Source organism: Oncorhynchus mykiss, chromosome 9 (genome assembly GCF_013265735.2).
Source record: "Oncorhynchus mykiss isolate Arlee chromosome 9, USDA_OmykA_1.1, whole genome shotgun sequence".
In the NCBI taxonomy this organism is placed as follows: domain Eukaryota; kingdom Metazoa; phylum Chordata; class Actinopteri; order Salmoniformes; family Salmonidae; genus Oncorhynchus; species Oncorhynchus mykiss.
Window position 1 is genome coordinate 62,208,219 of NC_048573.1, and position 25,163 is coordinate 62,233,381.

The 25,163-nt window shown below is 42.4% G+C and overlaps 2 protein-coding genes across 4 annotated transcripts in view; one reads left to right on the plus strand and one right to left on the minus strand.

Moving 5' to 3' along the window:
* Positions 1-607: 607 nt before the first annotated feature.
* On the minus strand, positions 608-2,499 carry LOC110533031 (lysophosphatidic acid receptor 6-like). The gene is made up of 2 exons (XM_021617158.2): positions 2,322-2,499; positions 608-1,974 (listed from the first exon to the last, which is right to left on the minus strand). The coding sequence occupies exon 2, from the start codon at positions 1,879-1,881 to the stop codon at positions 919-921; it is 963 nt and encodes a 320-aa protein (XP_021472833.2). The 5' UTR covers positions 1,882-1,974; positions 2,322-2,499; the 3' UTR covers positions 608-918.
* Positions 2,500-17,565: 15,066 nt separating this feature from the next.
* The window catches only part of LOC110532593 (arf-GAP with coiled-coil, ANK repeat and PH domain-containing protein 3), a 97,900-nt gene continuing 90,302 nt past the window's right edge, over positions 17,566-25,163 (plus strand). For all 3 annotated transcript variants that reach the window (XM_036988610.1, XM_036988611.1, XM_036988612.1), the window contains exon 1: positions 17,566-17,729. In XM_036988610.1, coding sequence (XP_036844505.1) covers positions 17,683-17,729 — 47 coding nt within the window. In that variant the 5' untranslated portion in view covers positions 17,566-17,682. The remainder of the gene's footprint in view (positions 17,730-25,163) is intronic.

The following is a 25,163-nucleotide window of genomic DNA, read 5'->3' on the forward strand; positions in this document are numbered from 1 at the left end:
CAGCTCAAATAAACAAAGAGAAACGACAGTCCATCATTACTTTAAGACATTAAGGAAGGTCAATCCGGAAAATTACAAGAACTTTGAACGTTTTTTAGTGTAGTCGCCATAACCATTAAGCATTTATTTAGAATTCAAGGCACACTTAACAAGCATGGCTACCACAGCATTCTGCAGCGATACGCCATCCCATCTGGTTTGCACTTGGTGGGACTATCATTTCTTTTTCAACCGGACAATGACACAACACACCTCCAGGCTGTGTAAGGGCTATTTGACCAAGAAGCAGAGTGATGGAGTGCTGCATCAGATGACCTGGCCTCCACGATCACCTGACCTCAACCCAATTGAGATGGTTTGGGATGAGTTGGACTGTAGAGTGAAGGAAAAGCAGCCAACAAGTTCTCAGCGTATGTGGGAACCCCTTCAAGACTGTTGGAAAAGCATTCCTCATGAAGCTGGTTGAGAGAATGCCAAGACTGTGCAAAGCTGTCATCAAGGCAAAGAGTGGCTACTTTGAAGAATCTCAAATATATTTGTATTTTTTTAACACCCTTTTGGTTACTACATAATTCCATATGTGTTATATCATAGTTTTGATGTCTTCACTATTGTTCTACGATGTAGAAAATATTCAAAATAAAGAAAAACCCTTGAATGAGTGTGTCCAAGCTTTTGACTGGTACTATACATGACAGGAAAATCAAGTTTTTTAAGTGCACTGGGTCATTTAAAGTGATGAACATAAGGGAAGATGTAAATGCTATATTTACATGGCGTACATGTAAAGGTATACAAAATAATTGGTGGTTTACAGTACACTGTAAGGAAAACAATGCTTCACCACGAGCCTTCAGAGTTTATGAGCGGAACATAAAATGCATGTCATTTCATTAGTAGTCAGAGCAAGCAAAAGCATCACGGTCTCACAGCGATGGTGTAGACTCCCATGGTCCTCCTATCCCACAGCCATCTGAACCTGGCCTTGGAGGGACTCCACTTACAGTGACTGGTGGTGAAGTAGTAGAGCACGGGGTCCAGACAGCTGTTGAGGCTGACGAGGGCCATTGTCACTCGCCGGGCATTGTAGATGGCGTTTGCATAGGGACAGTGATGGATGACCCCTAGACGGCGGAGCAGATGCAGGAAGTGAACCACGTGGTAGGGCAGGAAGCAGAGTAGGGTGATAACTAGGATTGTGTAGATGACCCTCAGGGCTCCGCGGGCTGTGTTGGTCCGGATGAGAGCGATGCGCCGCGCCACCAGAGGGTAACACACCAGGATGACCACAGAGGGCAGTAGCGAGCCGACGACAAGACTGAATATGCTGTATGGCACCAGACGCCTGTCCCACTCTTTCTGGGAGAAGTTTTCAAAGCAGCTACGGTGCTGGCTGTCCAGAGGTCCCACTAGGATGAAGGCCAGAACAGCTGCCCCCGCCACCACCCACACTGCTGCACTCACCAGTACAGTGCAACGTGAGTTCCGGAGCCTCAGATAAGTGTGAGGATAGGCGACGGCCACATATCGATCCACACAGATACAGGTCATGAAGGCGATGCTGATGTAGATGTTGGCGAAGAACAGTGTTCCTGTGATGCTGCAGGCCACATCTCCGAATACCCAGTCATTGCTGTTGCGGTGGTAGTGGATCTTGAAGGGCAGGGTGCAAAGGAAGGTGGTGTCAGCGAGGGCCAGGTTAATGACAAACACGTTAGAGGAGGTGCGGGGAGTTATCTTGAAGATGAACACATAGAGGGCTCCCACATTGCCTGGCAGGCCCAGTGCCATCACCAGACTGTAGACGGCTGGGAAGAAGTAGAACTGGTAGTCTCTGGGGGTATTACAGTTGTCAGTTCCATCTCCAACAGATGTATTCATTGTTTCAGGTCTGGTTTGGTTATCAAAAGGAGCTTGTAGGTGACCGAACCAGTGGGAAAGTATATTTCTGCTTTCCCTTGCTAATGATGCAACCTGTGGGGGAAGTGTTCAGTCAGATTATTAAGCTGTTCTGTAAAAGTTGCGATATCACTGTTGCTGTTTTACAGGCAATGTTTATCACATCCTATCATCTGCTTGCTTGACACATGCAATAACTTGCCAATATAATCCGAATTGTTGAAGCTTCCATTGTAAGAAAAAAAAGTTGCTGTTTGAATTATCTAAATTCACTTATGGTAATTGAATTGAAATGATCAAGATGTTTTTCCGCTTATGAACCTCATGACTGTTCTGTGACTAGGCTACAATTCTTTAACTATGACCAAATAATGTAAAGTGTGTTGGTAAAAGATGGTATGTTTAAAGAAAAAAGTACTTACAAAGTTTGTGAAGAACTCTTCAAAAAAGTCAAACTACTACAGTAGGCTACTTCACGTGAACACTAATCAAACACATTGTCTGTTTTCCCCCTTTCACCTTCATATATGAGCTGATGTCACAGGGGTTGGAAAATCTTTGTTAGCTCTGGGTAGTTTAGTGGGCGCTGCTTGGTGCCGAATGAAGGCACACAGGAAACTCTCAGTATATGCATTCTGCTCTTCAGTGTGGTTTGTATCAGACACCCACCATCCTGTCAAGGAAAGTGTTGCTCTGTTATTTTAAGTTGAAGGTGTTAGAAGAGACATAATTTATAACAGTATATGGCTAGCTATCAACACATAGAAGCAAGCCTTTGTCACAAAGTCAGTTTAAGACTGACAATCTGAGTTTGTTTTTCCTTGACATAATATTAAATCATCTTCTTGGAGAAATGTTTTAACTTGCATGCTACTAATGATAGTTTATTGGTTCCTTGATACGTTACTGTACTTCACTAGAGGTTGTGTCCTCACTAAATTATGATAAGCTTGCCAAATTGATTTTTAGGTTTATTTCAACATCTTGGTACATAAGTAGAAACATACATAAAGTGTGATGTCACACTATAAAACAGGTGAGAAATGATCAGCCTAACTAGATGGACAGTGCACCATTAAGTCATGAACAACAAACTGACATACAACTAAAGCCTTTTTTATGTATTAAGTGATAAAGAGTGTCCGTTTGAGAGCTCTTGCCAAGAAAGGTGACTTGTAGAGTGGCTTTTCAATAAAAATATTGTATTGGCTTTAACTCCGTGTAGTGTGTTTGTTATGATGCTATTCTGGGTGTCTTGACTCTTCTTTAACGCTGGGGGGCGCTTAACACAAACCAAATGTCCCTTACTGCTGGTCATATCATTGCCTGCAGCATAGCAACAAGCCATATCCACAGATTGTAAAGTGAAATTCTAAAGCATGATTATTGAGCACGGATTTTGATCCCAAATGTATTTGCTGTTAGGGGCTTTATGGATGCTAATGTGTTTGTTTCGTTTTTGTATTGTCTAGTTTTTTTTGTATGTCTAGGTGTTTATGTCTATGGTTGCCTAGATTGGTTCTCAATCAGAGGCAGCTGTTTATCGTTGTCTCTGATTGGGGACCATATTTAGGTAGCCATATTCCTTGGGTTGTTATTCTATGTTTAGTTGACTGTTCTGTACTAGCCATATTAGCGTCACTGTTCGTTTTGTTCAGTGTTCGTTAATTAAAGAGGATGTACGCTTACCACGCTGCGCCTTGGTCTCCTCATTATGACGACTGTGACAGATTGACTCTAAAGCAGGTGCCAAAAATAAACACCTAATCAAATGGGGGGGGGGGGGGGGGGGGGGGGGGGGGGGGGGGGGGTTGTCTGAAAACTACATTTACTAACCATTTCCTTCCCTTGTTGATCTGTAAACGTGTCTCTTTCCCATTACAAATACCTATGTATCTGACATTTGGGGAGGCTACTTGGGTTATCTGTCCTTCAGTCAGGAAGAGGATAGAGAAATGTGTTCTACTGGAGCAGGTGTTATGGAGTTTTAGTCTTTCACAAAAGTAGCATCCCTGCATGCTGCACCCCCATGTGTCTGTCTTACATAAGCGTCCTCCATCGCTTCATGGCCTAAAATTAGACTTGCTCAAATCAAGGCCTCTCTCTCTCATCCCTTGCTCCGTTTCTTCCTCTGAGATCAAAGCCTTTCCTGTCCTTCCACATTCAGAGCTTTTCGAAAGCTGTTGAGTCAGCAGGCTGATTTGAACACTTGGGGTGAGATATTAGAAGGAAACTTCTTTCATGATGAGTCCATGCAGAGAAAGAGAGAGAAAAATCCCTGCACCTCTGGACATACTGTACATAGATCCATAGGCACAAAGCAGTGGTGTGAAGTACTTAAGTAACAATACTTTAAAGTACTACTTACAGTGCCTTGCGAAAGTATTCGGCCCCCTTGAACTTTGCGACCTTTTGCCACATTTCAGGCTTCAAACATAAAGTTTTATACTGTATTTTTTTGTGAAGAATCAACAACAAGTGGGACACAATCATGAAGTGGAACGACATTTATTGGATATTTCAAACTTTTTTAACAAATCAAAAACTGAATTTTTTCCCATTCCTCCTGTTCAGGGTGATGAGCTGTGTTGCTTTTACGCCAAACATAACGTCTTGCATTGTTGCCAAAAAGTTCCATTTTGGTTTCATCTGACCAGAGCACCTTCTTCCACATGTTTGGTGTGTCTCCCAGGTGGCTTGTGGCAAACTTTAAACAACACTTTTTATGGATATCTTTAAGAAATGGCTTTCTTCTTGCCACTCTTCCATAAAGGCCAGATTTGTGCAATATACGACTGATTGTTGTCCTATGGACAGAGTCTCCCACCTCAGCTGTAGATCTCTGCAGTTCATCCAGAGTGATCATGGGCCTCTTGGCTGCATCTCTGATCAGTCTTCTCCTTGTATGAGCTGAAAGTTTAGAGGGACGACCAGGTCTTGGTAGATTTGCAGTGGACTGATACTCCTTCCATTTCAATATTATCGCTTGCACAGTGCTCCTTGGGATGTTTAAAGCTTGGGAAATCTTTTTGTATCCAAATCCGGCTTTAAACTTCTTCACAACAGTATCTCGGACCTGCCTGGTGTGTTCCTTGTTCTTCATGATGCTCTATGCGTTTTTAACGGACCTCTGAGACTATCACAGTGCAGGTGCATTTATACGGAGACTTGATTACACACAGGTGGATTGTATTTATCATCATTAGTCATTTAGGTCAACATTGGATCATTCAGAGATCCTCACTGAACTTCTGGAGAGAGTTTGCTGCACTGAAAGTAAAGGGTCTGAATAATTTTGCACGCCCAATTTTTCAGTTTTTGATATGTTAAAAAAGTTTGAAATATCCAATAAATGTCGTTTCACTTCATGATTGTGTCCCACTTGTTGTTGATTCTTCACAAAATATACAGTTTTATATCTTTATGTTTGAAGCCTGAAATGTGGCAAAAGGTCGCAAAGTTCAAGGGGGCCGAATACTTTCGCAAGGCACTGTAAGTCGTTTTTGGGGGGTATCTATACTTTATATTTTGACAACTTTTACTCCACTACATTCCTAAAGAAGATAATGTCATTTTTACTTTATATTTTCCCTGACACCCAAAAGTACTTGTTAAATTTTTTATGTTTAGCAGGACAGGAAAATGGTCCAATTCACGCACTTATCAAGAGAACATCCCTGGTCATCCCCACTGCCTCTGATCTGGCGGACTCACTAAACACAAATACTTCATGTCTGAGTGCTGGTGTGCCCCTGGCTATCCGAAATGGTTTGCTTAATATAAGAAATTTGAAATGATTTATACTTTTACTTTTGATACTAAAGAATATTTGAGAAATTATATTTGCTTTTGATACTTAAAGAGCAACTGCCTTTAAAAAGCAACAACAAATCGATTTGACGATGTACATTCGCCCACTAACATGGGGTGAACAGCTGTGGTGATTGCTCTCAATCCAATAGTATAGACAGTAAGACAGACCTACCCAGCATCCCGACTTTGTTACATAAGCAAACACGTCGCATATTTTTTTACTTGAGAAATACTACACCAAACACATTAGTTATATGTAAAATTGCGAAACTAAAACATCATCGGCAGAAATGTCAAAATTAATGACAGATTTCTTGAGTAATTTTAGATACATTTTGGGGATTTTGAGAAAGTGAACAAAACGTTCAAGTCTACAGTCTCTCATGGGGGACAAACATCATTAACCAAACGCGGAATGGGTCAGGAAACACACCTCCAAGTCTGAAATCTCGTATTTCTAATGACCAACAGAAAAATACACGTGCCAATCGGCGTGTTCCGTGGCTCTTTAAGTATATTTAAAAGCAAATATTTTTAGACTTTCACTCAAGCAATATTTTACTGGGTGACTCACTTGAGTCATTTTCTATTAAGATATCTTTACTTTTACTCAAGTATGAAAATTGGTTACTTTTTCCACCACTGACAAAAAGAGCTGACATTTTATGTACATCATCAGTTCATTAGGTCCTTTTATTCAGACAACGGTAAGAAAAAAGTGGTACTAACATGAAATCTTGGCCTCAGAGTGTAGTGGATAGACAAATAAGACTGTCTATGCATAGGTTGCCTTCCACTATACTGTACTGCACTACTCAAGACCCGTCCTCTGCTTCTGTTTCAGATACAGTCAGTGACTGCGTGGCATCAACCACAGAGAGTGCAGATGTAAAATGTATGCCTCTGAATTGTGAGTGGAAGGGTAGCTGTCGGCTCAATTTTTTTATTTTTTTGATGGCCCTCTCATGGTGTGGAATTATCGTGAGATGTGGGTGTCTGGGAAGGAGACCTAGTTTGGCGCTCTCCTTTCTACTATCCTAGTACAATGCCTACATAAAGTATCACACCCCTTGACTTCTTCCACATTTTGTTGTGTTACAGTTGGAATTTAAAATGGATTAAATGTAGATTGTGTGTCACTGATCTACACACAATACCCCATAACATCAAAGTGGAATTATGTCTTTAGAAATTTTTACAAATTAATAAAAAATGAAAAGCTGAAATGTATTCAACCCCTTTGCTATGGCAACCCTAAATAACTAAAGGAGTAAAAATTTGCTTATCAAGTCAGATAATAAGTTGCATGGACTCTGTGAGCAACAATGGTGTTTAACATGATTTTTAAATGACTACCCATCTCTGTACACCACACATACAATTATGTGTGGTGTAGTCATTTAAAAATCATGTTAAACACCAGTGAATTTCAAGCACAGATTCAATGGCAAAGACCAGGGAGGTTTTCCAATGCCTCTCAAAGAAGATCATCTATTGATGACCCACCCGCCCGACTAGCATCACTACTCTGGACGGTTCTGACTGGACGGTTCTGAATATGTGGACAACTACAAATACCTAGGTGTCTGGTTATACTGTAAACTCTCCTTCCAGACTCACATTAAGCATCTCCAATCCAAAATGAAATCTAGAATTGGCTTCCTATTTCGCAACAAAGCATCCTTCACTCATGCTGCCAAACATACCCTCAAAAAATGGACTATCCTACCGATCCTTGACTTTGGCGATGTAATTTACAAAATAGCCTCCAACACTCTACTCAGCAAACTGGATGTAGTCTATCACAGTGCCATCCGTTTTGTTACCAAAGCCCCATATACTACCCACCATTGCGACCTGTATGCTCTTGTTGGCTGGCCCTCGCTACATATTTGTCACCAAACCCACTGGCTCCAGGTCATCTATAAGTCTTTGCTAGGTAAAGCCCCGCCTATAGTGTTATTGACTGTACGTTTGTTTATGTGTAACTCTGTGTTGTTGTTTTTGTCGCACTGCTTTCCTTTATCTTGGCCAGGTCGCAGTTGTAAATGAGAACTTGTTCTCAACTGGCCTACCTGGTTAAATAAAAGTGTATATATTTATATATACAGTGCCTTGCGAAAGTATTCGGCCCCCTTGAACTTTGCGACCTTTTGCCACATTTCAGGCTTCAAACAAAGATATAAAACAATATTTTTTTTGTGAAGAATCAACAAGTGGGACACAATCATGAAGTGGAACGACATTTATTGGATATTTCAAACTTTTTTAAATCAAAAACTGAAAAATTGGGCGTGCAAAATTATTCAGCCCCCTTAAGTTAATACTTTGTAGCGCTGCGATTACAGCTGTAAGTCGCTTGGGGTATGTCTATCAGTTTTGCACATCGAGAGACTGACATTTTTTCCCATTCCTCCTTGCAAAACAGCTCGAGCTCAGTGAGGTTGGATGGAGAGCATTTGTGAACAGCAGTTTTCAGTTCTTTCCACAGATTCTCGATTGGAATCAGGTCTGGACTTTGACTTGGCCAGTCTAACACCTGGATATGTTTATTTTAGAACCATTCCATTGTAGATTTTGCTTTATGTTTTGGATCATTGTCTTGTTGGAAGACAAATCTCCGTCCCAGTCTCAGGTCTTTTGCAGACTCCATCAGGTTTTCTTCCAGAATGGTCCTGTATTTGGCTCCATCCATCTTCCCATCAATTTTAACCATCTTCCCTGTCCCTGCTGAAGAAAAGCAGGCCCAAACTATGATGCTGCCACCACCATGTTTGACAGAGGGGATGGTGTGTTAAGCTGTGTTGCTTTTACGCCAAACATAACGTTTTGCATTGTTGCCAAAAAGTTCAATTTTGGTTTCATCTGACCAGAGCACCTTCTATCACATGTTTGGTGTGTCTCCCAGGTGGCTTGTGGCAAACTTTAAACAACACTTTTTATGGATATGTCACGATTCTTCAAAGTCGAACCCAGAAGCAGACCAGGACAAGGAGAGTAGGAAAAAGGTGAGTATTTATTTACAAGTGAATGGGTAGATATATCCAGGTGGTGTAGCGGGTAGCGGTGATGAGTTGATGGGAGTAAATAGGTGGATCCAATGGGGAAGCGGAATCTTCTGACGACCAGGCGGGAATGGGGTAAATGATCCGGGTGAGTAACTGAAGACAGAACAAACAGAGGTAAGTTCAAGGCAAGCAATACGTAACAAACAACAAAACAACTTCTATCCAACTTGAGGCTGATACTCTGGCACAACATACTGTTCATGGCTAACGATCCGGCAGGGAATGGATGTCAGGTCCGGGCTTATAAAGAGGAGAGATGATGATCAGGACCAGGTGTGCAGATAGCTGATGGGATACAGGTGCGGGTAATCAGAAACCCCAACTGGCTACATTGCCCGGCAACCAGACAGGGTGCGTTCCAGGACGCCGGAAAAACTCTCCAGGACAGAACATAGACAAAAACAGACTCAGGAAACGGGATTCGTGACAGGATATCTTTAAGAAATGGCTTTCTTCTTGCCACTCTTCCATAAAGGCCAGATTTGTGCAATATATGACTGATTGTTGTCCTATGGACAGAGTCTCCCACCTCGGCTGTAGATCTCTGCAGTTCATCCAGAGTGATCATGGGCCTCTTGGCTGCATCTCTGATCAGTCTTCTCCTTGTATGAGCTGAAAGTTTAGAGGGACGGCCAGGTCTTGGTAGATTTGCAGTGGTCTGATACTCCTTCCATTTCAATATTATCGCTTGCACAGTGCTCCTTGGGATGTTTAAAGCTTGGGAAATCTTTTTGTATCCAAATCCGGCTTTAAACTTCTTCACAACAATATCTCGGTCCTGCCTGGTGTGTTCCTTGTTCTTCATGATGCTCTCTGCGCTTTTAACGGACCTCTGAGACTATCACAGTGCAGGTGCATTTATACGGAGACTTGATTACACACAGGTGGATTGTATTTATCATCATTAGTCATTTAGGTCAACATTGGATCATTCAGAGATCCTCACTGAACTTCTGGAGAGAGTTTGCTGCACTGAAAGTAAAAGGGGCTGAATAATTTTGCACGCCCAATTTTTCAGTTTTTGATTTGTTAAAAAAGTTTGAAATATCCAATAAATGTCGTTCCACTTCATGATTGTGTCCCACTTGTTGTTGATTCTTCACAAAAAAATACAGTTTTATATCTTTATGTTTGAAGCCTGAAATGTGGCAAAAGGTCGCAAAGTTCAAGGGTGCCGAATACTTTCGCAAGGCACTGTATAAAAAAAATTCCCCATGATGTCAGCTTTTTACCTAACAGTCGTTATCTCCTACAGAGGGAAAGAGAATGTGAAAAATGAAGAACCACCAAGATATTGAAGGTCTGGGTTCATTTTCCTCTCATAGTTCATTGGTGCTGTGTAAACAGCCTCTATCTTTCATAAATGACTAATGACAGTCACTCTTTCAGTTTCCAAATGTGCCCTTTGAACTGTCCACCAACTGTCAAAACTGCTGCGTTCCTCTGTAGTATCAAGTGTGCAGTAGTGTGAAGGATCAAGGCACCATTGCATGCCAGATGTTTGAATTGACTCTACTACTTGCATAACAGAGAGAATCTCTCCAAAGATGATCACCAGGGTATCCCGTCGGTTCATCATCAGCACCAGTTGTAGTTTCACATTACCTCTGACAACCAACAGAATCAAGCTAGGTCTACAACTTAATGAAGTCACTGAGGATGCTACAGATAATTAACTGAGCTGTTCTAGTGGGAGGAGCTTCCTTTGTGATAGTTCATTATTTATCATCATAGCCCAATGCATTTATTGTAAAATTATGATTACTGAAAGTATTTACTATGGATTAAGCATCCAAGTACATTTGAGAAATAACCTGAGTGAGCATGTTATCAATCATGCAAATTGTATTGATTAACATCATTACATTATTTATATTTACGACATTTGTCTAAGACGTGTCATGCCCTCTTGCTCTCTGTAGGTCAAGCTAGCATGATGCTGTATTCTTTATCCATGAAGTATGGAACCTGCCAGAGGCACTTAGACAGCATGCTAACAGCAGCTATGATTTATTCAGTGGTCCTGTTGACGTTGATTACCAAGTCTCGTAAATCTTTCAGCCCAACTGCTCCCGCCGTTTCTTCTCTCTGCAGTTTGTGTGTGACATGCCGACTCTGCATTGGCTACAGTAAGCAAGCCAACAGAGAGCCTGAAGTCAAGGCGAACACGTACAGTCAGGGACTGGGTAACATCAGACTAAATGTTTTCATCCTAACAACTTTGACTTTGTTGGTAGTGTCTATTGTGTGAGATGAAAACCATACATACAACTATCACATTTCTTTGGTGTTGCAATGAACTGACATGACATAGTAAGATTGAGTAGAGTTTGTACAAACTACTTCTACCAAAACTGTAAACTAGTAAAAAGTTAATACAAATCAATTGTCAAATGTTGAAGAGTAAGTAATTTACAGTAATTTACTGTATATAGACCCAGGGAGAGAACCAGGCACTAACCACAACTTTGTTGAGTCCCTTTCAGTTTGTCAACCCTCGAAAAGTAGCCTATGGAAAGGCAAGCCTAAATGTCTGCAGTAGTAAAAGTCATTAAAAGTTTTGACCTTGGCTCCATTGTGTGTTAGCCTAGGTAAGCTTAATTACTTAAGGCGTCTCAACTGACAACCAATGCCAGGCAAGCAAATCCTCTTTGCTTTAGACAAGGTCCCTGTGCTGCAGGGGAAGTAGTTTCAAAGTCAAAAACAGAGCTGTCATAATCAATGGGCTACTGATTTTGAACGCAAGACAACAAGAGCAGTATCCTTCTGAAGCTAAGGCTGGCTAACATTAGTTGGGGTCACAGTCAGAAGAGCTGGACCAGGTACAAAGGATAGTACTTTCAACTGATCAAATATTCATAAGATAGATCCATATCAATCCACAAGTGACAGGTCTTTGAAATGTTGTTTTTATGAATGACTTCGGAGGGTAAGTTTTCCCAAAAAATAAGATGACTATAGATACAAGGACATACAGTTGAAGTCGGATGTTTACATACACCTTAGCCAAATACATTTAAACTCAGTTTTTCACAATTCCTGACATTTAATCCTTGTAAAAAATTCCCTGTTTTACATCAGTTAGGATCACCATTTTATTTTAAGAATGTGAAATGTCGGAATAATAATAGAGAGAATGATTTATTTCTGCTTTTATTTCTTTCATCACATTCCCAGTTGGTCACAAGTTTACATACACTCAATTAGTATTTGGTAGCATTGCCTTTAAATTGTTTAAATTGGGTCAAACGTTTCGGGTAGCCTTCCACAAGCTTCCCACAATAAGTTGGGTGAATTTTGGCCCATTCCTCCTGACAGAGCTGGTCTAACTGAGTCAGGTTTGTAGGCCTCCTTGCTTGCACACGCTTTTTCAGTTCTGCCCACAAATTTTCTATAGGATTGAGGTCAGGGCTTTGTGATGGCCACTCCAATATCTTGACTTTGTTGTCCTTAAGCCATTTTGCCACAACTTTGGAAGTATGCTTTGGGTTTTTTATGGCGGTTTTGGAGCAGTGGCTTCTTCCTTGCGGAGCAGACTTTCAGGTTATGTTGATATAGGACTAATTTTACTGTGGATATAGATACTTTTCTACATGTTTCCTCCAGCATCTTCACAAGGTCCTTTGCTGTTGTTCTGGGATTGATTTGCACTTTTCGCACCAAAGTACGTTCAAAGCAAAGAGGCACTGAGTTTGGTAGGCCTTGAAATGCGTCCACAGGTAGACCTCCAATTGACTCAAATTATCTCAATTAGCCTATCAGAAGCTTCTAAAGCCATAATCATTTTCTGAAAATTTCCAAGCTGTTTAAAGGTACAGTCAATTTAGTGTATGTAAACTTCTGACCCACTGGAATTGTGATACAGTGAATTATAAGTGAAATAATCTGTCTGTAAACAATTGTTTGAAAAAATACTTGTGTCATGCACAAAGTAGATGTCCTAACCGACTTGCCAAAACTATAGTTTGTTAACAAGAAATGTGTGGAGTGGTTGAAAAGCGAGTTTTAATGACTTCAACCTAAGTGTATGTAAACTTCCGACTTCAACTGTAGCTTCGTGGAAGGACATAGATACAGCATATATATGGTTGAAAGTAGGATTTCTGGGACATTCTTAGGACATGAACTCATAGTTACTGAGCATCATTCATTATATTGTACATAATGTTTCCTTATATATGTACTCTTCCCTTCTACTTCTGAGCTAACTAACTAACTAACTCATTTCAAATGCACACAGCTGCTTTGACCAGGAAGTACAAAATGCTAAAAGACTTTCAATAAACTAGGCATGTTGGATTCCATGCTTCAATTGTCCCTTGAACAACTGAAAAGTACTGTATAGTTATTTTCAGAGAGGAAAATAAAACTATTAAATGAACAGCCCATGAATAATACAAGTGAACTGCCTTGAGATGACAGAGTGAGTGGAGTGGAGTTGAGATGAGCATTAAGCCAATTACCCAGGAAACTGTTAAACATGAGACAACGAGTGCTTTACTGTGTAGATTCCAAGATCAATGTAATTGTTCTAAAAATCTTTGTCTCTGACTGCCGTTCATTTAAATTATTCTGAGAACCAATGAGGTATGACTTGGAAGGTGAATGTCTGTCTGGAGGTTGTGATGCACTTTGTTTTTCTGGGGAAAGTAGGACAAGACAAGCTGCAGGCTATACTCAGCTGCTAGTCTCCAACCCCTCAATCCGACACATACACACACATGTGCACGCACACACGTTATGTCTCCACAACGATTGTCTCCTCACACCATTGGTAAATATGTATGATTTCTGACCCTCATCTGAAAGCAGAAATTCCATACTAAGCACTTATGAGCGCTCAGCCCACTTTTCAAACTTATTCATTATTAAACTTTCAAATATTCTACTTAGTACATCATACATCTCTTGGTATAAGAAAGAACGTATGTAGTTACCATCAAATGACCAGCTACACAAAATCTCTCTTAGCCCTAGTGTCCCGTGGTTGTGGTAAAATTACACTGATAGAGGCAGTGCTCTTCTTGGGGCTGGTGGGAAAGACAGAGTGTTGCTAGGCAATGGTGCAGCAGAGAGGCAAGGGAGGCTGGAGGAGAGGGTGGGATGAGGTAGAGAGCTACTTCCTGATTCTATGACCTATCAGCAGTTCATTGTGACGGTCTGTGCGTGTGCCAGCCGTCGTGCTGTGTTTGGCCAGGTAGACTACAGTACATCTGGCCTGTGATTCCTGCCAGTGGCCAACTGACCCTGGCTGTGTTGGATTCTCCCTGGTGGGGATGGAGGGGGTTTCCCATCTGTTCTTGTAACCAGGTCCAAAACTGTACTGTCAGGAATAGTCCACAACATCAACAGTATCTGATTATTCTCTTGAAACAACCCTTACAGTACAAACCAATAATGGATTTCAGTAACATTCCAGGCATCAAAGAGGGTGAAAGATACATGTATTTCTGGTTATTTAATGATGATGATATACATTATATTGTTGTGTATAATTAAATATCATTTTAAGAGCATAACTCAAAATAATGAGCACAATAATAATTACTTTAATCTCAACGTCGTTCTATTTCGGATTAAATATTTGAATAAACGATAAACCTCACCCGAGCACACCCCCATTCTCATCGACAGGCTGTAGTGGAGCAGGTTGAGAGCTTCAAGTTCCTTGGTGTCCACATCACCAACAAACTAACATGGTCCAAGCACACCAAGACAGTTGTGAAGACGGCACAACAAAACCTACTGAAAAGACTTGGCATGGGTCCTCAGATCCTCAAAAGGTTCTACAGCTGCACCATCAAGAGCATCCTGACTGGTTGCATAACTGCCTGGTATGGCAACTGCTCGGCCGCTGACCGCAAGGCACTACAGAGGGTAGTGTGTACAGCCCAGTACATCACTGGGGCCAAGCTTCTTGCCATCCAGGACCTCTACACCAGGCGGTGTCAGAGGAAGACCCTAAAGAGGAGACTCCATCCACCCTAGTCATAGACTGTTCTCTCTGCTACCACATGGCAAGCGGTACTGGAGCACCAAGTCTAGGTCCAAGGGGCTTCTAAACAGCTTCTACCCCCAAGCCATAAGACTCATGAACACCTAATCAAATGGCTACTCAGACTATTCACATTGCCCCCCCCCCCCCCCCCCCCCCCCCCCTTTTACACCACTGCTACTCTCTGTTGTTATCGATGCATTGTCACTTTAATAACTCTATCCACATGTACATATTACCTCAACTTACCGGTACCCCCGCACATTGACTCTGTATCGGTACCCCCCTGTGTATAGTCCTGCTATTTTAATTTTACTGCTGCTCTTGAATTATTTGTTACTTTTATTTCTTATTCTTACTCATATTTTTTTTAAACTGCATCGATGGTTAGGGGCTCATAAGTAAGCATTTCACTGTAAGGTCTGTTGTATTTGGCTCATGTGACTAATAAGATTTGATTTGACAGGAGCCAAATTTAACAGACTTTTAAAATGAAATGGTCTTCAAAGTTGAGTCAACAGTTGTGTCATTGAATCACATCACTTGAATAAACTGTAGGAAATGTTATGGTTTCTAGAGTCTATCCCATGATAGGAATGTATGCATCCTATACTACTACACCCCTTATCACACCCCAAACAAAAGGGGGATTCATTCAGTTCTCGTGACTTCATTCTTACATCGCCATGACTAAACCAAGGTAGTCAGGCCAAGTCTTGACTAGGAGCAATTCATCCAGCTAGTCAAGATATCTCTTCCTCAGCAGAGTATCAAGGCAAGGACTAGGGCGGGGGTGAGATCATTCCTATTCAGGGGCACAGCTAGCCTCTGAAAGCAGGAATAAGAAGGAACAATAGTGTTCCATGAAAGCCTGCAGTGAAACCCCTAGCACTTTCTCCCCCCGGCCTTCCCATTTCCTGTGAATGAATAATATCCTATTTTTGGCCTTACCTAGAGGGATGTGGAGGGAAATGGATAATGCACTTGAAATACAGTATTCTATATTTACAGTATTTTCATTGAACAGCTGGCAGATATTTCTCTCTCATCTTAAATGAATTTATCCACCTGATAAGCATTTCTTCCCAATAAGTTCTTTAGGTTGTTAGTGAAAGAGTAAATGTATTTTGATACAGTGTATGTAATATTTGCTGTTTAATGCCCAGAAGATCATGTTACCTGGGTATATATTATATTTGTTAGTGTTTAATTAATGTGTCACACAGAAATAGAAGTAAAGCTGAAAGATCATTATGTAATGAACACAAGGGGAGACAGAGGCCTGGTTTCAAGCGCAGGGCGCAGCAGGTGTTTATTGCAAAGGACCACAGGAGGAAGCAGGTAGCTGGGTCCAGGGGCAGGCAGAAGGTCATACACAGGAGGAAGCAGGTAGCTGGGTCCAGGGGCAGACAGAAGGTCATACACAGGAGGAAGCAGGTAGCTGGTTCCAGGGGCAGGCAGAAGGTCATACACAGGAGGAGGCAGGTAGCTGGGTCCAGGGGCAGGCAGAAGGTCATACACAGGGGGTCCAAAAGGGCAACAGTACAGGCAGGGAAAGGCTAGTAAAGTAGTCTGGGAGATCAGGCAATAGGTAGATAACAGGAAATCTGATAGGCTAAAGTACAGGCAGGGAATAGGCGTTGTTAGTGAGGCAGGCAAAAACTACCATACACATGAAATACAGCGCCCTGAAAGCCGTGTGTCACAAAACAAACAACACCTCACAGTGATGGGGTGCAAAGAACTGAACTAAATAGTGTGTGATAATGACATACAGGTGTGTGAACAGGTGATTAGAATTCAGGTGATTGGGATCTGGAGAGTGAGCTGTGTTTAGGGGATCTAAGTGTTTGAGGGTGTGAGTTGGAAGCAGACATTACACATTAGTTGATAGGCCACTTTAGAATCAACAATCTGATATGAGCTGTGTGTGGACAACGTTGTCAAAGAACAGATTTGATGATGACAAAACCAACCCACTGTACTGAGGGGTGTTAAATTCCAGATTAACAGTGGATATTTATGTACAGCTCTAGAGCTCCTAAATTTATTATTGAACCAGAGCCATCCCAGATGTTAGCATCTTCTCTGCATCAGTTATCACATTGGGCCACCAGGGCAGAACTCCCTCTTAATATCATGTTTCTCTGTGAGAATCTGGTTTCCTGGTGAATGTGTTGCAGACAGATCTCACCAGAGATTGGCACTGGGGAAAAGAGGAATTTAGCTGTGCTTCAGTCAAGGACTGCCAGCTGTGAGGAGGGGCCAAAGGTCATCTGACTGTGAATACAGAGACAAGAAAGAAAACTCAAAATTCAAAACATTTAATTCACACTCTCAGATACACTCTCTAGTATACTGACTTTACACACACACACACACACACACACACACACACACACACACACACACACACACACACACACACACACACACACACACACACACACACACACACACACACACACACACGCGCGCGCGCACACACACACGACAGTGTGATCAGCGTCCATCAACTGTTAGGGTTAGGGCAAACTGCAGGCCCCACTCTCATACTGTCTCTCTAGTAGTGTACAGTAACGGCTTAATAACTATAAATAAAGTAGTTTCATTGATATTGACACAAAATATTCCATAAAAATGTGTGTTGTAGTCGGCTTGCCATGTGATTTCAAGCATAATACGCTCCCTAAATTTGAGTGCGCTTCTTGTTGAGAATGAACGTTTGACGATAGTCCCTAATATTTCTCCAGCGGTCTAGCTCCTCAAATATTTCAGGCTCTCGTTTCAGTGAAGTAGCACAGTAGACTGTCACTGCACGGAATACATAGCTACACTTTTCTGTTATTCATAACTTTCTGGAAATGACATTTATACGTTAAGCTTGAAGACTAAATCCAACCCAAAATGACGGTGGACTTTGAAGAATGTGTGAAAGATTCACCCCGGTTCAGGTATGAATTTGCGCATATGTTGTGTTTCGCTTGTTGAATTGTTCAGCGATTCGCACAATCGAGGAAGACGATTTATAGGATTCTAAAAATCTCCAAATACATTGAAACTGCAAATAGTTTCAATTGAAAATAAGATATGTTAAATAGCTGTTTATCTTTCCATATTTGAATTCAATTAGCCTATATTGCCATTGCAAGGCAATTATTGCAGGGAATTCCACAGGGCTGGACTAGGCTACTTGATATTAATAATCCATCATTTTCTTGCCATGTTTCAAAGAAATGCGTAAAAATGGTCATTGCTTATCATAGGACAACCTTGGAGTGCATGGTAAATAAAGGTCGTGTGTCCTTTAACGGAGGTGGATTTCCCAACATTCATAGGTCACATGTATTTAGAATCCTTACTGTAGCAGGGCTTCCTTCCTCAGGAAAATCGTTTTTTGGAACAATCATGTGTCATACATGTGTCATACACAGACTTTATGTTCAACTGCATTGTCACTGTCTGTGAGAAGTGTGACATTCACCAAATTGTGATAATAATGTATATATTTGAATTACATGTTGATCTTGTATTTGTTCTTTAGATTACACAATATATGTTGTTAATGAAAAATAGGCCTATTGTCTATTCCATGGTCTCCACTAAATATTTGTGTTCTGGAGGATGGGTTCCATAACTGGGACTGATTCGACCCTGATGTTATATGGCAGGAACTCTCCCAATTCCAAAGGCACTTCCTTTTTATTCAACTGCTCTCCTGACAGAACTGCAAACTGCACACTCACAAAGGAAGCACTTCAAACAGTGGCTCTCAGGGAAACTAGAAGGTCCCACGCACTGCCTCACTGCTGCATGCTCCTCATGCTACGGCTGCTGCGACAGCGGCTGTGTGGTGCACACAGCACCAAAGGTTAGCTAAATAAATGAAGGCATGTCTTTACACCCACATCCCTTCCCAATCCCCTTCCCAGCCCTGGATATCATTCCTTCCATTAGATTCCTTCCTCCCCTGCATCTAGAGTTATCATTCCAAATGGCACTCTTTTCCCTACATAGTGCACTACTTTTGAGCCTATGTGTGGAAGGAACTGAAGGGGCTGTCAGGCAGTCTGTGGGGTGTCTGCCTGGCCTGCATGCCTGGGTATGTGTGTGCACTGCCACCACAGTAGAGCTCCCACAGATATAATCTGCTCTCCAAATCAAAGACTTCCAGACTTGGCAGCAGAACGTTAATGACTGCCATCTGGGCCTGAGAGAGAGGAGAGGCAGGCAGGTCTCATGAAGTGCTGAGTGAAGGGTATTTACAGAAACAACTCTCTCTGTGTTTATGTGCTAAAAGACCAAGGCTGTACTGTAGCAACCAGAGTGGATCATCTTGCACTAGGCCAGTGCTTCTCAATTATTTTCTGTTACGCCCCCCCTAGGAAGAAGTAAAAATTTTGCGCCGCCCAACTCTCCGCTGCGACTGTAAATAGTATAACTTGTCTATAAAATTGTTATAAGTACACCTCTGCATAACATTGTATCCTTATTAACATTAAAGAAAACAAAAAAATAAAAAATAAAGAAATATAGATCAACTTACAACAAAGAATAACTTTATTAACATTGTTTTTTAGTCTGTAACAGAAAAGACTTAAAGTGCATCAATTTGCCTGAAATGTAAAAAAAACCTCAAGCCTTATTTAAACTGTAAACATTTTTTGACCATTTGATACTGAAAAATAAAATAAAATATAATCAATAAATAATAATAAATTCAAATTGATCAGCAACATTAACTCAGGAGCACAATATATGAAACACACCTATAAAACAAAAATGAATAAAACAATTTGTGCTGATTTTTTAAAATCAGAATGAGGAAGTCAGGATTAATGGATACAATGAGCACGTTTTGCAGAGCACAGTTTTTCGAAGCATGATACTGCAACTCTCAGCTCCTGCTCAATGTTTAGCTGGGACCTGTACTTGATCTTCAGTGCAGCAACAACAGAGAAGCCAATCTCACAAAGATAAGATGTTGCAAAAGGAAGAAGAATGCCCATGGCCCTCTTCCCTAAGAGTGGATACTGCCTCTCTACACTCAGCCAGAATTCACTCAGTGTCTGTGATGTGAACCTCAGTCTCAATGTGGAGTCAGACGTCATATCAATGAACTGGTCCTCCTCTGCAGAGCTGAAACCTGTTGGAGCTGGTGCATTGAAAGGATCTCTCACCCAGTCATATTGGGAACTGTTTTCAGGGAAGTACTTTTTAAAGAATCCCATCAGTGATGAAATATGCTCCTTAATATATGGAATCACTGAGGTGGCATCATAGTGTCAACAAATTCATGCAGGTTCTCGAATGAATCAGTATTTCCTTCATCAAGTCGCCTGCCCTACATTGCAAGCTTTCGAGTGAAAGAGCTGATCTTGTCTGTGACCTGAGGGAGGTGTTTATCTTTCCCTTGAAGCTGTAGATTTAGTTAATTTAACTTTCCAAATATGTCACTCAGGTAGGCCAGTTTTGCCAGGAAGTTGTCATCACTACACTTTTCTGCGAGGCCATACTTGTGCTCCTGCTCCGAAAACATTCTTATCTGCTCTCTGAGCTCAAAAACTAAGGACAATACTTTTCCTCGTGACAGCCACCTTGCTTCACTGTGAAACAGCACAGCTTGATGTTCAGCTCCCATCTCCTCACAGATAGCAGAGAAGACAGCAGAAAATTGACTACACCTACAATGTCAGTCATAACCTCCCTTAATTCAGAGGAAAGTTGTCTTGAAGCCAGTGCTTCTCTGTGTACAACACAGTGTGTCCACTCAGCATTAGATGAGGGCTTCTTGATGAGTGCCCAAAGTCCTTTTCTCATCCCTGCCATGGTCTGTGCACCATCACTGCAAACACCAATGTAGTGTTCCCACTTTAGCCCATTCTCAGTCAGGAAGCAGTCCAGCATTTTGAATAGCTCTTCAGCTGTGGCTCTGTCTCTGACATATTTACAAAAAAGTAGATCCTCACACAGGGAGTTTGTCATGTCTAAACGTACATAAGAGATAAACAAACAGTCTTTGTTGCTGTCAGTTGCTTCATTGAACTGTAAGGCAAAGCGTTTGTCTTTGAGTTTATCTACCAGCTGTTCTTTAAGATCGTTAGTAATGTCATTTATACGTCTGGCGACAGTGTCATTGGACAGAGGGATAGTTGTTATTTTTGCAGCACTTGCTTCATCCAGCATGACAGAGACCATGTCTAATGCTGCAGGCAGTATCAGCTCCTCTGCTATGAAGTCTTTTTTTTGCACTGAACAATTTGGTACGCCACCTTATATGATGCTAACAGTGCTCGCTGGTTTACTGAAGTAGCATTCACAAAGCGGGACGATTGTTGGCAATATTCGGCACGTTTTCGCTGAAAAAACTCAAGCGGCTTATCAGCGTGACTGGGGTGTAATGTCTTTAAGTGACGCCTTAATTTATTTGGCTTCATGCTGTCCGCTGCCAACATTTTTAGACACAGTAAACATACCGGTCTTTCCTCGTCTCCCACCGTAGTCACAGTGAAGCCAAGCGCTTCCTCATATTTCCTCGTCTCCCACCGTAGTCACAGTGAAGCCAAGCGCTTCCTCATATCTCCTCGTCTCCCACCGTAGTCACAGTGAAGCTAAGCGCTTCCTCATATTTCCTCGTCTCCCACCGTAGTCACAGTGAAGCCAAGCGCTTCCTCATATCTCCTCGTCTCCCACCGTAGTCACAGTGAAGCTAAGCGCTTCCTCATATTTCCTCGTCTCCCACCGTAGTCACAGTGAAGCCAAGCGCTTCCTCATATCTCCTCGTCTCCCACCGTAGTCACAGTGAAGCCAAGCGCTTCCTCATATCTCCTCGTCTCCCACCGTAGTCACAGTGAAGCTAAGCGCTTCCTCATATTTCCTCGTCTCCCACCGTAGTCACAGTGAAGCCAAGCGCTTCCTCATATCTCCTCGTCTCCCACCGTAGTCACAGTGAAGCCAAGCGCTACATACGCTTCCTCATATCTCCTCGTCTCCCACCGTAGTCACAGTGAAGCCAAGCGCTACATACGCTTCCTTATATCTCCTCGTCTCCCACCGTAGTCACAGTGAAGCCAAGCGCTACATACGCTTCGTCATATCTCCTCGTCTCCCACCGTAGTCACAGTGAAGCCAAGCGCCAAGCGCTTCCTCATATTTCCTCGTCTCCCACCGTAGTCACAGTGAAGCCAAGCGCTACATACGCTTCGTCATATCTCCTCGTCTCCCACCGTAGTCACAGTGAAGCCAAGCGCCAAGCGCTTCCTCAAATTTCCTCGTCTCCCACCGTAGTCACAGTGAAGCCAAGCGCTACATACGCTTCGTCATATCTCCTCGTCTCCCACCGTAGTCACAGTGAAGCCAAGCGCTTCCTCATATTTCCTCGTCTCCCACCGTAGTCACAGTGAAGCCAAGCGCCAAGCGCTTCCTTATATCTCCTCGTCTCCCACCGTAGTCACAGTGAAGCCAAGCGCCACTTACGCTTCGTCATATCTCCTCGTCTCCCACCGTAGTCACAGTGAAGCCAAGCGCCAAGCGCTTCCTCATATCTCCTCGTCTCCCACCGTAGTCACAGTGAAGCCAAGCGCCAAGCGCTTCCTCATATCTCCTCGTCTCCCACCGTAGTCACAGTAAAGCCAAGCGCTACATACGCTTCGTCATATCTCCTCGTCTCCCACCGTAGTCACAGTGAAGCCAAGCGCTACATACGCTTCGTCATATCTCCTCGTCTCCCACCGTAGTCACAGTGAAGCCAAGCGCTACATACGCTTCGTCATATCTCCTCGTCTCCCACCGTAGTCACAGTGAAGCCAAGCGCTACATACGCTTCCTCATATCTCCTCGTCTCCCACCGTAGTCACAGTGAAGCCAAGCGCTACATACGCTTCCTCATATGTCCTCGTCTTAGCTTTCGGGAGACTTACATTTGTCTCATTATCTCCGTCTCTCTCTGTCTTTCTTTTCATCCCTGTTAAATATTTGTCCATGTTGTCTCTTAAGGGTTTGTTATCTGCACTTCATATCTCCTGCTCTGTGCTGTGTGCGCTTGTTCGGTGCAAAAAAAACCTTATCCCTACGGAGAAAAAAAGCATGTTCCCCGGGGTCACGGGCGCGCCACACTATTTGAGAAGGACTGCACTAGGCAGACGTTACTTAGCCCATTGCACACAGCTTGGAGAAATCTTTGAAGTCCCTCTTAGTTGTACTTAAATGCAAAAACGTTTTTGTTTAGCCATTGCTGTGGAAGAGGAATGAAAATTACCCCATAGATGCGATGCTTGGCAAAAACTAAGTATCTGACCTGCAAAAGCATATCAACTGAGCGCAAAAGATAGTTGTTATATCATGTTCAGAGTGTTTTGAGTAGAGTTTGAGCAATAGTTATTTATGCCAACAACTAATTAAATTATTATGCAGTGACAACAAGGCTGTTTTGTATCCTGAAATGACCAGATCAGAGTCAGCCACCAAAAGAGACACTTCTGAAGCAGCATATTCTTCCCACTGAAGCCTGACAGGGAATTGAGCCCATATTGAAATGGGTCTTTTGTGGCAGTTAGAAGCAGTGTAAGTGTTACGCAACAAACCCTGGAGCTGGAATGACTGACTGCCTGGCAGACTGGCTGACTGACTCACTGGCTGACTGACTCACTGGCTGACTGACTCACTGGCTGACTGACTGACTGACTGACTGCTGGCTGGGAGGAAGCAGCCAAGACCAGAGGGAATCAAGCCTTTCACATTTGATATTTGAAAGCCAGGGTAGAGCTAATGGGCTACTTCCCACACATGTAAAAACATGCAGGCCATCAATTCTGCATGGCTGTTTTCACACGCTGGAGTTGGAGTCCATGTAGCACATGGGGATGTGTGAAACTTACTCCTCAGTCTGAAGTGTCTACCTTTTTGTGTGGTGCTGACCGGTAAGATGCTTCATGAGGCCAGTGTGACATCCTTTACATCATCTGCATTTTGAGCTGAGATGGCTTCTTGTGTCGTGGTTTACCATTACAATCCTCATCAATACAATTTCCTATACAGTTGTCATATACTGAGCAAACATTTAAATGCAACATGCAACAATTTCAAATATGTTTTTACAGATCATATAAGAAAATCAGTAAATTGAAATAAATTCATTAGGCCCTAATCTATGGATTTCACATGACTGAGGTGGGGTGCAGCCATGGGTGGGCATGGAAGGGCATAGACCCACCCACTTGTCAGCCAATCAGAATGAGTTCTTCCCCACAAAAGGGATTTATTACAGACAGAAATACTCCTCAGAACCCCCCCCCCCCCCACTCTCCCTCAGATGATCCCACAGGTGTATATATGATCCCGCTGGTCTGCGGATGTGAGGCCAGTTGGACGTATTGCCAAATTCTCTAAAACAATGTTGGAGGCAGCTTACGGTAGAGAATTGAACATTCTGGTCTGGTGAACATTCCTGCAGCCAACATGCCAATTGCACACTCCCTCAAAACTTGGCATTTTATTGTCCCCAGGACAAGGTGCACCTGAGTAATGACCATGCTGTTTAATCAGCTTCTTGATATGTGACCGACCGGCTCGGTTCGGTCTTATGTAACAAAATTTGAAATTGTGTTCTTTACGTTGGATAAAAGTAGAGACTCAGAGCTAGAAAATGGTATATCATACACTACAGTTGAGAAACAATGAGAAAGTAATTCTGCTTTGAAAGTTGATAAACTTGTAACCCCACTTTTGAGAAAATGTCCTTTGAATGTTTTGATACACCTACTGGAGAGTTCTTCTTTGTCTACACCCATTCAGCATCATTCACACCCTTTAAAGTTTTAGCCCCACCCATCTTTTTAAGGATTCACATGTGAGGCCATGGGCGAAACAACCAAAGATTTCAAGACTAAAGGCTGGTTTATACTACGGGTGTGTTTGTAAATTTAATCTGGAGTGCCAGAGTGTGCTCCGAGTGCGCTCTGGGCATTTGTAAACTCAGAGCGTTGTCAGATTGTCAGTTTGTATTGAAAGCGTTTTGCTCTCGGAGAGTTCAGAGCGCACACTGGTTGCTCTGACCGAGGAGTAGGGTTGATCCGAGCGTTCCAAACTAACAACAGCAGTCAAGCACCCAAGCTAACTGGCTAACATTGGCTAGCTTGTTAGCTACTTCCAGACAAATCAGAGAACAGCTCACCCTAGCAGAGGGGGTTAGGCTGCTTTTATGTTATCCAGATCGTTGGTGACTGCAACTGTGCTGCTGGCAACAATTTAATTACGCTTTTTGCCAACGTTTACTGACTCCAGCCATATTCAATGGGGATTGAGCGTTCTTAAATTCGTCAATTATTTTGTGCTCTAGCACACTCTGACGAGAGTGCTCTGAAATCGGAGTAGATAGCCAAAGTGAATTT